This window comes from Cydia splendana, chromosome 4, assembly GCF_910591565.1.
Source record: "Cydia splendana chromosome 4, ilCydSple1.2, whole genome shotgun sequence".
In the NCBI taxonomy this organism is placed as follows: domain Eukaryota; kingdom Metazoa; phylum Arthropoda; class Insecta; order Lepidoptera; family Tortricidae; genus Cydia; species Cydia splendana.
The window spans coordinates 4,815,247-4,827,400 of record NC_085963.1 but is presented as its reverse complement, the minus strand read 5'-3'; the positions used below and the strand labels follow the sequence as shown (position 1 = coordinate 4,827,400).

General features: G+C 39.7%; 2 protein-coding genes across 2 annotated transcripts in view; one reads left to right on the top strand and one right to left on the bottom strand.

Moving 5' to 3' along the window:
* Positions 1–12,154, top strand: part of LOC134789724 (cytochrome c oxidase subunit 5A, mitochondrial) — a 193,582-nt gene that overhangs the window by 111,024 nt on the left and 70,404 nt on the right. The gene's annotated exons all lie outside the window — the stretch shown is intronic.
* Positions 2,703–12,154, bottom strand: part of LOC134789732 (kinesin-like protein KIF2A) — a 73,680-nt gene continuing 64,228 nt past the window's right edge. The window contains exon 18 of the mRNA XM_063760365.1: positions 2,703–8,060. Within this exon, the coding sequence (XP_063616435.1) occupies positions 7,921–8,060 (140 nt within the window). The 3' untranslated portion in view covers positions 2,703–7,920. The remainder of the gene's footprint in view (positions 8,061–12,154) is intronic.

Sequence of the window (12,154 nt, the reverse complement as noted above, 5' to 3'; positions counted from 1 at the left end):
CTGTTCATATATTTATTGGGTTCCCTATTTAGGCTATTTTTTCCCATTATTTATCAATTGTGTGATATATTTTTATGGATAAAATATATTAGGCCTTATTGGACAGTTAGCAAAACTAATCTGCAAAGCTTCGCACTATTACATAGAAATTTGTATAGAGGGGTGGAACAATATTTTGAGAGAGATTAATTACTAGTGTCCGACCGAAACATGTTTTTTTGCCGAAACCGAATGTTCGGCTTTGGCTCTAGTTTCGGCCGAAACCGAAACCGAAACTTTTGTAGACTTGTTAAAATCGTTGAAAAAATGTCATAAAACCGCTTTTACACACATATTATGGGGCTGTCAACACCCAATGTCCTTGAAATTGATGTTAGTTAAGCAATTTTTTAAGAAAATTACTAGAGTTAGACCAAGATAATTCTGGAACGATTTTGATAACACACGCAGTGCAAGTGTTATTTTAAACGTCAAAACTTGTATGAAACTTTGCTCTAGTTGCACTGCGTATGCTATCAAAATAATTGCAGGATTTTCTTGGTCTAACTCTATTCATTCACCAGTCAAGCTAACATGTAGCGAGCGCGAATTTTTTGTTGACAATATCGCAAGGCCGGGTACCGATCTTCACCTGGGCCTAAACGTCCGAAGTGATCCAGTGAGGCGAACTTTCATGCGAAGTCAAAGCCGTGCTTCAGGCTTCAGGATAAGTAGTTGAGCACAGACTCCAACCAATTTCCATTGTATTAAAAAGCGAGATTCCTTGAGCGCTGGTGGCTTAGCGGTAAAAGCGTGCGACTTTCAATCCGAAGGTCGCACGTACAAACCCCGGCTCGTATCTTTTGATATTTACTATTTGCTTTTCGGTGAAGGAAAAACATCGTGAGGAAGCCGGACTAGACCCGATAAGGGCTAGTTTACTCTCTGGGTTCGAAGGTCAGTCTGATGGCAGTCGCTTTCGTAAAAACTAGTGCCTACGCCAATTCTTGGGATTAGTTGTCAATGAGCCGTGGCAAAAATTCCAGGATTACGCGAGGAAGATTGATGAGTTTTCTTATTATTCCTTTGCCCAGGCCCAGTAACATGCGACAGTGCTATCTCATTTACTCCGATACAATTAGACAGTGTGCGCGTTATAGGTATTAACAGCCTCTTAAGACTGCGTCGACCGTCTAGTGGCGCCCTCATTAGTGGAATTGTGTTTTATAATAAACTAATTAATTTCTGTACCTATACTTGAATCAGTATATGTAGGTACATATTAATATTGTTGTCCTACTTATTCCCCAACTTTTGGTCTATGTCACATAGTTTAGTTTCATAGTACAAAGTACCATTTCGTAAGTTTCGGCCCGGCCGAAAGGTTCGGCCGTTTTTTGGCCGAAACCGAAACTACAGCCGTAACATGATTTTTCCGATCGATCGAACCTTCGATCGGACACTAATAATTAAGTGAACACCAGGGACTAAACGTGATACATTTCCTAACAAACTGTATCACTATTGTCCTGGACAATAAACAAGTTGATCCACCCATAGGTAAATTTCACTAATAGTTTTGCTAACTGTACATGCAGCTTCAGAATGTTGTCTCATTTTTGTAATGACACTAAATGACTTAAATGATAAGGGCTAGCACTGTTGTACTTGTTTCGTATTGAAATGGAGATCAATTTCGAACAGTATCTTTGCAAGTTTCATAAAATTTTCGGATACACGTATTCGTTACAGAATTAATAGCAATCTAGTGGGGCTATCCTTCTGATACTTATGCGCTTGTTCGGTGTTATTTTTCCATGACGTTATCATTTTCGGCATTTCCCAGGTCTTCCTATTCATTATGAATGTAATTTAAAGCATTTTCATGATACCAGTACAAATTACTAAGTACCTAAGTTTCTTATTAAACTAATTTAACTAATAAAAATATTTATTTTATTCTTAGATCCGTATTAACCCCTTTCAAGGCCGCACCAATTACAAGGTTTTCCCAGAATATCAAAATATATTCCAATTAATCAAGCTTTGATTAATCATTTGAAGACAAGTCGCATTTTCCGAAAGTGTAATCTAATTTGAACCTTAAATCGGAATCCTTAAGTTTAAATTATAGTGGCTCGAACCTATAAGGTCGATAAGTCGTGGAAAAGAGGTAGGTAAATACTATAAGTTGATGATCGGTGGCCAGGTTGAGGGCAGAAGAGGCAGAGGCAGAATATCCACACGCTGATTTGATGCTACTGAGGAAGTCACACGCGTCAAGTTCCAGGGCTCTATGCGGAAGGCAGAAGATCGGCCAGGTTGGAGAGCAATCCAAGATAAAGCGACTTATGGCGGTCACGACCCTCAGTCATGAGGTTTCGACGAGGAAGATAGAGGGAAAATACCTACTATAAATTGATTATCCCTTTGACCGCCTTATAACTACGGCAGGGACTACAAAATTTAGTTTTACGGTAGATAGATGGTTTTATCCATTTGATTTTCTACCACGCACTTTATTATTTGCAGTTAACTATAATTATTGCACTAATATCATACGAAGGAGCGGCGGTGTTATATATAGGTAGATAAATAAAATGAATTAAATAAAACCTCAACGAATGTACATGTATTTATACTGCCTTTTTGGTGGTCAAAAGGTTAAGAGAGCCGTATTTCACCCGCGATTTTACTTAGGACAAGAAAAATAAAACAGCAGCTTTTCAATTTCGATTAATTTATTATAATGTGCGATGTTAAAATACGTTTATTACAATAAAGCATTGCTCAGGCGGCTGCCTCGTCGTAGCCCGCCGCCGGCGAGCAGTCAACGCAAATGTTACAATTAATAATAATTAAAACATGTATAATAATAATAAAGAGAGATTTCGTTCAGTACAATCAAATCGCCGCAACGCAGTGACTCTGATACAGAGTACTGATTTAGTTATTTTTATTTATTAATAAGCACTATCTAATACGATAAGCTATAGGATGACGGACGGCAAGCTGCCGACAACCTTTGAAGAAGTATCAATCCTTGCATACACGTAGCAATAAATATGGCTGCCATCTACAGCCGTCGGCAGGCCTACCGCGAACATCGACATTCAATCACCTTTAACCTTTTGAACGCCAGACGGCGAAGGAATATGCCGTGCCCCGGACGCCAGGCGATCGCGATTATTTAAGGTTTACGGAGTCCCGCGTATGTCCCTATTGTATTTTGATAACTTGCCACAGCCGACTGCGGTCTAAAGGTTAATATTGAAAAGAGGAAGATGGATGTTCGCAGTAGTTCCCCCGTACAGGAGCCCGCTCCATGTGAAGTAGGTAGCACCCGTTGTAAGAAACCAAAAATATAGTCTACGATTTTCATGTCAATGGACATAGGCAATGCTAAAATGTAAACAATTTTGAGATATCCGCTCACAAACAAAATAAAACCCTGATTTCTAAATATTCGAGTCCGGTTTTACTCTTTTTTTAAGAAAAAAACTTTTACGCTTTTTATGACATGATACTATTTTTATTCGTAATGTAAAAATAAATTACAGTTAAATAGAAAAAGAGAAATCTGTGTGTAGAATTTATTACGTCGGCTCATGTTAAGTAATTCCTTTAAAACCTACCACGCCCGGTTGAAAGCTAGGTCCTATCGCGGTTAGGACCAGATCCGTCCAGGGCCGTTACGGCTGTCTCTACCATGTGTCGGTCCCTCGGGTTGCTATGGCAACCTGCAGGACGCAGGAGGAGATATCGGGCATCCGACAAGTTTGTGTTAACACTAATTCAAACAATTTCGGGATAAAAGTCCTTGGATCTATAGTAGGTTGAATATTAAGCATTTTCGGTTCAGAGAGGTATGTTGGGATCAGTATGTGCAGGCATACGTCCACCTCTTAAGATTTTTAACAAAGTGTGTTATAACTTCTGGTTACTGTACACAAATAAATCATGTACGAACGAGTGGATACCTATTTCATAAGTATAGAAAAACACAATCCAATGAGTTTTACCCTGAACCCATAAATACATTCCTTCCCAATCCACGCATACAAAGTACGCTACGGTGCCGTTGTCATAACAAGGGTTACACTCCACCCCCATCGCAATACCAAATCGGAACGCCAAAATAAAAGCAACGGAATGAATTTTAACATTACTAAATTATGTACACAACCATTTACACGTCGATCCCACATTGCATATGGATTTTAGTTCATTTGTTAGGCACAATTAATATACTAGAGCACTGTTTAGAAACACGAAAATAAGATAAATGAGACCAACAATAATTTTGAAGTCTATTACTTTTGTACATTCGTCTACTTTTCGTGGTTCCTTGAGACCAGTCTTACGTACTCGGGAGAGTTTTCAACTTAAGTATATGTTACAATGAGTTAAACAAAAAAAAAACCGAAACTAATGCAACAACTCTTTCTACTACTTCATCATTTAAGAGTTTATTCTCACTCTAATGCTCTCTCGAATACACAACACCTTTGGGTGCTTAATGTCGTGGTATGATCGAAACACAATGACAATGATATGAATATAATTATTACAATTTAAACAACGATTAATAACAAGCAGAATAAGGCAGCACATTAAACGTATACCGTATAAGTAGTCTCCGGCTTGAGCTGGCATATTTCACACTGACAATGTAATATTTATTTGAACTAGATCTGAAAAACGCAATTGAAACGAATGAAATTATAAATCGTATTACGACAAAGCACCAGCATTCTAATGCACCAAATTAATTTGAAAAGAAATCGTTTTTAGATCAAGCTCTGGCAACTAATCGTTACTATAATTTCAATTGGAAACGTCATGCAAAACAACCACTGGGCACGCTGGTCTTTGTACTCACCCAATCTCACATTTTAATACGAATATATCTACAATTTTTTCGTCTTCTAGAGAATTCTTTTTAACACGTTTTAATCTCATAAATCTACATTTGTATTGTATGTTTTATTTAAAGGATAATTAATTATAAAATGAAAATAAAAAGATACCATTGTGATTTACAAACTTAAATAATGATATCGTAATTATTTTAGGCGGGTTAAAAAAGAATCCTCATTAAGACTCTAAGAGATAGGCCATTAGATGAGTTAAATGCAAATGCATAAGTCACTTATGTTAAGAGGAAATATTTTCCATGAACGCACCAGAGAATCTACTCCAAAATTCCAACAATATTCTCTCTCTTTCTCTATGGCAAGAAAAGAGATAAAACTATATTTACATTTCGGAATAGACACCTAGACCCCAAACCTAGTGAATTTAAATCTACAAGAGCCGCGATTAAATGAGATGATGACGTAGCAGTTTTTGTAGATAATTCTATACATTATACACTAGATCGCGAGTCTTTAACCGATATCATTATATACACAGCGCGTTTGTGATGTTCGCCGGTTTGTGCTTAAAACACTTACAGTAAACAGTCTATCATTTCAACAACGCGACGGCATCCGTTACGACAATGTCATTGTACACTAACTTGCATACTACCGCTTATCTTCTAAAGCTTTGTAAAACGAATTTTACTACAATCGAAATAAGGTCTATATTTCGAGGGCGCAGTTTATACAAAGTTTAGAAAATAAGCATATAGATATGCTAACGCCAAACTCGAATCTACTCAAACTCTCCCACTCACACTAAGTGCGAATGAAAAGGAGAGAATAATTGACGAAGAATCGATTTTGAAAGTCATTTCTAGGAAGATTCCTGTAACTCGACATTCGAAAATTAAATGGAAGATAAACAGGCCAGCTACTTACATAATGGTAAGATCAGGAGGGACGATAACTGAACAGCCCAATCAATTTGACAGCCGAACTCTCAGTTTACGAAATCTAAACAAATAAGATCCGTTTAAATTATTTCTAAAATTCACATGAAAACACACGTAAGAAATTGAATGAAAATAAAAAAGGATAATAAAAAATACAAAACTGCCAACTGATCATAGGACGTTCTTTTACCGTCCGACGAGTACTGATAATATTTATACACAATGGAACAGTTGCCCGCGGCGCCGGCGCAGGCGCGGGCTGAGATCCGAGACATTTACAACATGTATGTATACTGGGAGACGCCATAAGCTTAGTTTGTATTATCCTACAAACTGCGTTTCGTTATCTATCAAAATTTGCTAGCCAAAAAACTACCTTGAGGTTTAAGAACTAGAATTGAATTCTGATCGCCAGGTCGAGTTCGTGGAACTTGTGAATTCTAATTCATCATCATCATCATTTCAGCCTATATACGTCCCACTGCTGGGCACAGGCCTCCTCTCATGCGCGAGAGGGCTTGGGCTATAGTCCCCACGCTAGCCCAATGCGGATTGGGGACTTCACATACACCTTTGAATTTCTTCGCAGATGTATGCAGGTTTCCTCACGATGTTTTCCTTCACCGAAAAGCTAGTGGTAAATATCAAATGATATTTCGTACATAAGTTCCGAAAAACTCATTGGTACGAGCCAGGATTTGAACCCGCGACCTCCGGATTGAAAGTCGGACGTCATATCCACTCGGCCACCACCGCTAATTGCCAGGTCAATATAGAGTTCGTGGAACTTGAAGCGATAACGTGGAACGGAGATGACGAAATTCGATGACAGTGTTTGTGAATATTCCTAGTATATTTTGAGAGCTGAGCTGTATGAAGTTCAGAAAAGTTGTCGGGAATTTCTTTCATTTCACGCCAAGAGTTAATGTATTTTAATAAATTAATGCTGATTAATATGAGAATGATCACTGTACTTTTTCATTGTGTTACATTGTGTTAGAGTAGAATACAAAAATAGACAGTCAATAATTCATATGCATGGCAATATTACTAACAGTAAAAAATACTTCTAAATTTCAATTTAACACAAAGAAAACGAGCTGAATAAAAGACACTGACTTCTAGCAAAAATGACATCAAGAATCTTAAAATAAACTCATAAACAAAAAAGCTGTCAGCTTCAGTCTCGAACAGCCCTAGACAACCCGAATATGCCCAGTCTTAGGTTAGTAGCCATTTGTAACGTTAAGTCAGAGAAGTCGTATCATTCTTCATAGAAAAATATTGATGTTAAATATACAAAAAAAATGAAACCGCAATAAATACGTTACTGATTGGCTATCATTTACTTTTATATCTCACGCAAAGATTTTCCTATGATGCTCGATATTACCTTTAGATATCGAAAACGCGTCCAAATTATCAACAAGCAACGCATGAAACCGAACACAGGCAGACCTTATTTTATCACAATAACGGTTAGGAATAACCAGTCACTATGGTCCACTCGTTTAACTAATAATTCGTAAACTTTATTCCAAAGACAAAGCCCATCTAATATCAATTAAGAGTGTTTCTGTTACGACTGACCCAACCCGATCTGATCGCCGGCGCCGCGACTCCGTGCTACCAAAAGACACAAGTCGTCGAAGATTCCGAAGAGTTTGAATTCACCAGAATATTTCAACGACCTATGAACAGTCAAGGAACTTGATTTATGTACCGTTTAGTACCTAGTCACAGTGATAATCAATACGAAGGCCACTAGTAGGGAATGCTGGTACTGATTTTGTATGAGCCGGGATTTCTCGGTCCCGTATCCGTTCTTGTTTAAAAATCAGTACCGGGAGTACTCTTTAGTGACTAGGGATTTTACGTTTAGACGATGCGAGAGATCGCATGCGAGTTTCATTACATTGCGGTTTTTGATCGGTCGGTTGAATTGGACGTAACCGACCGTCCGCAATGTAACTAAAATCGCATGCGAGTTCGCGCGTCGGCTAAATCAGCTCTTATTATCACTGTAACAAGGTACGGAACGGTACAACAAAGTCCCTGACCGTAGCGTATAGACATGTGAGATTAGCCACAACCGTGTAGGGTGTAGACGGGCAGCATGTAGGCTAGTGGTGCGGCGGCTGCATGCGGCGGCTGATGTGCTCCTCCTGCTGCATCTTGGCGCGGAACTCGGCCACCAGGTCGCGGGACTGCGCCAGCACAGCCAATTGCTCGTTCAGAAGCTCCTCCCATTGCGTTGCGTATGCTGAGGAATTAATTACATAGGTACGTTAAGTTACTGTTGGTTATAGCTAAAAATATGGCAATTAAGGTAGTGTTGATATTTGAATATAATTTTAGAACCGTCTTAATTAAATTATGGAAGTGTTAAGTAAAATTATTATATACATTAATATTATTAGCATAATAAAAAGAAAATTAGTTATTTTTTATAACTGCCATCCAAATTAGTTATGATATTTGTAATGTCATGTGATGTTTAATAATTAATCATTTTACTTTTGGTTCATGTAAAACGCAAAAGCTTACTAATAAGCATTATTTACGTGCGGAACTTATGTAAAAACGAATGTACAGTCGCCATCAGATATATCGGAGCGGCCGAGGTGCTCACAAATATCTGAACACGCCTCTATTGTCAAGGCGTTAGAGTGCATGTTCAGATATTTTTGATCACCTTGGCCGCTCCGATATATCTGATGGCAACTGTACGCAACAAAGCAACCTAAAACATAACACACATTACAGTTTTTAGTTATTAGTAGTTTATGTGACTGCTACATAATGAAAGGCATTAAAATACGAGTGACGGTTTATGAAACGAATGAAATGAGTTTCATAATAGTATCACACGAGTGTTTTAATGCCTAATTATGTACAGTTACATACACTGCTTTATCTACACACATATTATAAACTTTCTATGATATATTCACTAATCTCATATTACAGACGACATTGGGGCACTTTCCTCTCTGACGGAACTCGCGGATATGAGATGGCGTCTCCCAAATATCTTTATCGCACATTTTACACGAAACTTTGTTATAGTTACTTTAAGAATAACATAACAAATTTTACACGAAACTTTGTTATAGTTACTTTAAGAATAACATAACAAATTATTTTTTACTTACAAACTAAAAGATAAACTGTACGTCAAATGGCGGCAAATGAAAACTTTTTTCACGCATGTCACGCATTTTTAAATTCAGAGACAAACTAGAGTCGGGGTCGATTACCATATCGTCCGATATACATGCGAGATTTGTCAATATTTTATGCAATTGTCATTTGATTTCGAATAAAACGTCTTCTCGACTGATATTAGAATAGGGATCAAATCAAATTGCTTTTTTTTTCAGAGATTTTCGAAATTTGAATGCATTACCAAATCGATTTTGATATAGTAATGAAGCTATTACCACATTTGCACAGATAAGAAATTTGCTGTAACAAAACAGTTTATCGTAATGTGGGCCATTATTTACGGATTTTGAAGGCATCATGGAGAGTTTATGATATGTGTGTAGATAAAATATTTTAAGTGTCACAGTTTTAGACGTAATATCATTCGGTAAATAACAGTATTAATACAATATCAAAAATTACTATGTTTATACCGGGTGTAATGTAAATATAGTAATTTTTGATATTGTAAGGAAAAAAAATGGCCGGTATGAGCGTCAGCGTTGGCGTTACTCTCCGAAGCAATGACCGCGCGAATGAATTTTGTTAACTTTTGAATAATGAATAGACATTGGTTTGCGGACAAAAAAAATAGTATATTAATTGATAGTTTTTTTTTTCACATTCAATATTCAGTATTTTTTTATTTAAAAGATATTAAAAGCGCTTTGTTGTAAATCATGTAAGTCATAAGAATAGCTGAATGATTTAGGTGATCTTTTTATTATGTTTGATTTTTTAAAGTTTAATGTAAACATAATAAACCCCATATCCAAAACACGTCGCTAAATAGTAATTATACAATACACCTAGAACATTAACATTTTTAAAATGCAAATCATTAAATAAATAGTTGGACACTGCAGATATTTTCTAGAATTACTTTATCAACGAAGTGAATCTAATAAATTTAATCCATTTACTATCATTCAAAAGTATGTCTTAGTGTTCCGGCAATAGGCTGTTTTTGCTGATAATATTCGATTGTTAATATCTTAGATTTTTTTAAAGTAGTGTTGGGGTCCGCAAACGTCTGTACCGTTAATGAGCATGACGCGTATATTGACAGTGCAGACCTAGTTTCAACCGTCGGTTTCGCGCGCCAAGGCCGAGACTCGAACCCGTACTGGTGGGCCGCAACCGCTTGCGGGCCAAGTACGAGCGCTCTGCAACACCACACCAGTGCACACTACACATGCTTACACACCAACTACACACATACACAATACAAGACGAGATACACATACAAGCACAGTACACAACATCGCCGCGTGAGAATACAGCAGAATTTTATAGTAATGCAGGTCATACAGTCAGCAGCAGAAGTTGCTAAGCGGGCTAAGTGTTCAAAATGATCTTGACGCGACTTTATGGTTAAGAGAATAAGAGCGTGTCAAGGTAATTTTGAACACCTCGCCCGCTTAGCAACTTCTGCTGCTGACTGTACATGCCACGCAGACATTTTTAATATACAAATATTTTACTTTATCCTAGACACTAACATCACCATAGCAATATTGATTATAGTCCCACCTCACCTGGGTAATCTTGATCCAGAAAACAAATTCTTTTGAACTATTTCGGGCAGTAGTAAAAAATAATTGCGGCTTGTATTCTCACGCGGCGATGCGATGCAAAATACACATACTGCTGTTCTAACCACGTGCTGATCCTAATTCCGATAGCATGCATTCCTTCTTATCCTTTACAAATTACATGGAAAGATATAGTCAACAAAGGTCTGACGTTGACTCTGACAATGTCTGCCCCTTTCTAATGGATCACTTATCGTCCTGGTCATAGTCCGAGGTCCTGGTAATCCTGGTCGTAGTCTATAGTAATTTTAGCCTCAATCTATACATTGACCATCCTCCTGTTTATTTTGCGTCATCCAAAAAGCATGCATGTGTTGCCGTAGAGTAGAAGGGCTACTTAACCCCTTAGCGCATGTAATAAAAAATATTTGTTTAAATTTGCCCCCAATATCATATCCCCCATATATGGCTCTGTATGCGATAAAGGGTTAAAGCTCCGCTGTGTCTGAAAATCTGTCCTTATCTAACCTATCATAAATGAAGCTTACCGTCCTGGTCGTAGTCCACGGCCCTGGTGAGCTGCAGCAGCTGCAGGCAGCGCTGCTGCGCGTGCTGCATGTAGTCGGAGATGGCCTTGTGGTTGTCGAGCACCTCGTCCTCGGCTCGCTGCAGCTCGGAGATGGCCTCGTGGAACGTGTACGTCTCGGCGGACATGTCGCCCTCCTGGATTATAATGTAGCTTACCGTCCTGGTCGTAGTCCACGGCCCTGGTGAGCTGCAGCAGCTGCAGGCAGCGCTGCTGCGCGTGCTGCATGTAGTCGGAGATGGCCTTGTGGTTGTCGAGCACCTCGTCCTCGGCTCGCTGCAGCTCGGAGATGGCCTCGTGGAACGTGTACGTCTCGGCGGACATGTCGCCCTCCTGGATTATAATGTAGCTTACCGTCCTGGTCGTAGTCCACGGCCCTGGTGAGCTGCAGCAGCTGCAGGCAGCGCTGCTGCGCGTGCTGCATGTAGTCGGAGATGGCCTTGTGGTTGTCGAGCACCTCGTCCTCGGCTCGCTGCAGCTCGGAGATGGCCTCGTGGAACGTGTACGTCTCGGCGGACATGTCGCCCTCCTGGATTATAATGTAGCTTACCGTCCTGGTCGTAGTCCACGGCCCTGGTGAGCTGCAGCAGCTGCAGGCAGCGCTGCTGCGCGTGCTGCATGTAGTCGGAGATGGCCTTGTGGTTGTCGAGCACCTCGTCCTCGGCTCGCTGCAGCTCGGAGATGGCCTCGTGGAACGTGTACGTCTCGGCGGACATGTCGCCCTCCTGGATTATAATGTAGCTTACCGTCCTGGTCGTAGTCCACGGCCCTGGTGAGCTGCAGCAGCTGCAGGCAGCGCTGCTGCGCGTGCTGCATGTAGTCGGAGATGGCCTTGTGGTTGTCGAGCACCTCGTCCTCGGCTCGCTGCAGCTCGGAGATGGCCTCGTGGAACGTGTACGTCTCGGCGGACATGTCGCCCTCCTGGATTATAATGTAGCTTACCGTCCTGGTCGTAGTCCACGGCCCTGGTGAGCTGCAGCAGCTGCAGGCAGCGCTGCTGCGCGTGCTGCATGTAGTCGGAGATGGCCT